At 27.0% G+C, this 1865-nt stretch overlaps 1 protein-coding gene across 1 annotated transcript; it reads right to left on the bottom strand.

The window, feature by feature from the left end:
• Window positions 1–1714: 1714 nt before the first annotated feature.
• On the bottom strand, window positions 1715–1865 carry AAJ76_3270001864 (hypothetical protein; the record flags this gene model as incomplete). The annotated part of the gene is made up of 1 exon (XM_024475192.1): window positions 1715–1865. A coding segment is annotated over one exon (151 nt), but the record flags the coding sequence as incomplete, so codon positions are not given.

The raw sequence follows: 1865 nt of genomic DNA on the forward strand, positions 1-1865 counted from the left end.
AAAAAAGGAGTTTGTCATGTTTTTCATAATTAGAACAACGCGATGTAGATTTGTTAAGCTGTTTATTCGTTTTCATTATCGATATTCTCGAGGCAGCAATTCTTTTTTATAATTTTTGAAATTGATTAAACAAACAAATTTATAAAATAAAAGAAAGACAAAAAGTACTAAAACGTGTCAACATAGTAAAGCGGGATAAGATCGTCTTAATGGTTTGTTTAGTCAAATATACTGTAATGCTTAAACAAACAATCTACATGATGTAGTTGGTTCCTTACAGGATTGAAGCATATATGGATTACATTGTTATCCATATGGTGGAAGGGGAATACCTGATTTTTTACAAGAGACGGTATTAGAAATCTTTAGAGAAAAAGGACTAAAAATTAACTCAAAGAAAATACAGTACAGAATGAATGAAGTTAAACTACTAAGCGTTACAATAGATGGAGAAAACGAGAAACTATTAGAAATTACTAGAAACGAAGCGTTAGAATATAGAAGACCAGAAAACATCAAAGAATTGAGAAGATTTCTCAAATTGGCCAGATGGTTTTTTAGAGCATTTATTAAAGATTTTTCAAGAATGCTACAGCACTTACAGAATGCCTGAAAACAAGCAAGAAATAGGAATTGAGGGCAGATATGTAAGGCGGATTTTGAGCATGAAAAATTTAGAAATATTAAAGCATTAAAAATACCAAATTATAAAAGGATGTTTCGACTAACTTCTTATAGAAATCTTTTTTTTCCTTTATTCTTTTTTTCATGGAATTTTTTTGTATTATGACGGATTTTTCCGTCTTTTTTTTAACCCTCTAAAAATGCATGATCAAACTTCAGATTTGAAAATCGAAATATTAGAAGTATATTTAACAGACAGACATTTGTGTATATAAAAGAACTAGGGTAAACAAATTAGATTCATATTTGTCAGATCTAAAAGATTTAAAAATTTACAAAGAAATCACCTATTTTTCCAGATTTATCTGACAAACATTTAATCGACCGCTATAATACTTATACAAACATGGACTTAAAAATTACTTTTTAAAACAGCCTGACATGTTATCCCTGGTGAACATCTTTCTCTTGACGAATCAATTTGTACATTTATACGAAGAACATTAAATAAAGTTTTTTCAAATGAAAAACCTAATAAATGGGTGTTAAGTTTTATTCAATATGTGACTCTGAAACGTCATATTTGCTTGATTTTCAAATAGTTAAGGAAACAGAAACTTTACATTTGATGTTTTTGCTTGATTTTTAATAGTTAAAGAAACAGAAACTTTATATTTGATGGTCTTAAATATGGCATTATCATATTCAGGTGCTTGGCGGATATTATATATGATGATTTTTATAATTCAATAAAAATATCACATAATCTATATAAATTAAAAATTCACAATAATGGTACACTAAGATCAAGCAGAGATGTACCACATAAGCCTATGCAAATTTTACCAGCTAAACATGACACCATAGTAAAAAAATTAGATAATATTGTTTATTTCTTTATTTTTCATGATAGCAAGATAGTAATATTTATAAGTAAAGCCTTCAGCACCGAATATTTCATAAATAAAAAATGTAACGTTTGGATAAAAGACAGAATAACAGTAAGAAAACAGAGATCTGAAGTAATAAAAAGAATTCTTGAAGCAATAATGAGTTATAATGCTAATATGAACAAGGTAGATAAATATAATCAATCTATTTCATACATTAATTTACTAAGAAGAGCTAAAAGATGAGACCAGAGACTTTCTATATTCTTTTTAGAAGTAATTGTACACAATACACATATTATTTGGAAGTTAAATAATATTGAAAAAAAGTTTAAATATGATTTTTTTGTC

The sequence above is a fragment of the Vairimorpha ceranae genome, assembly GCF_000988165.1.
Source record: "Vairimorpha ceranae strain PA08 1199 chromosome Unknown NODE_327, whole genome shotgun sequence".
Taxonomy (NCBI): Eukaryota; Fungi; Microsporidia; family Nosematidae; genus Vairimorpha; species Vairimorpha ceranae.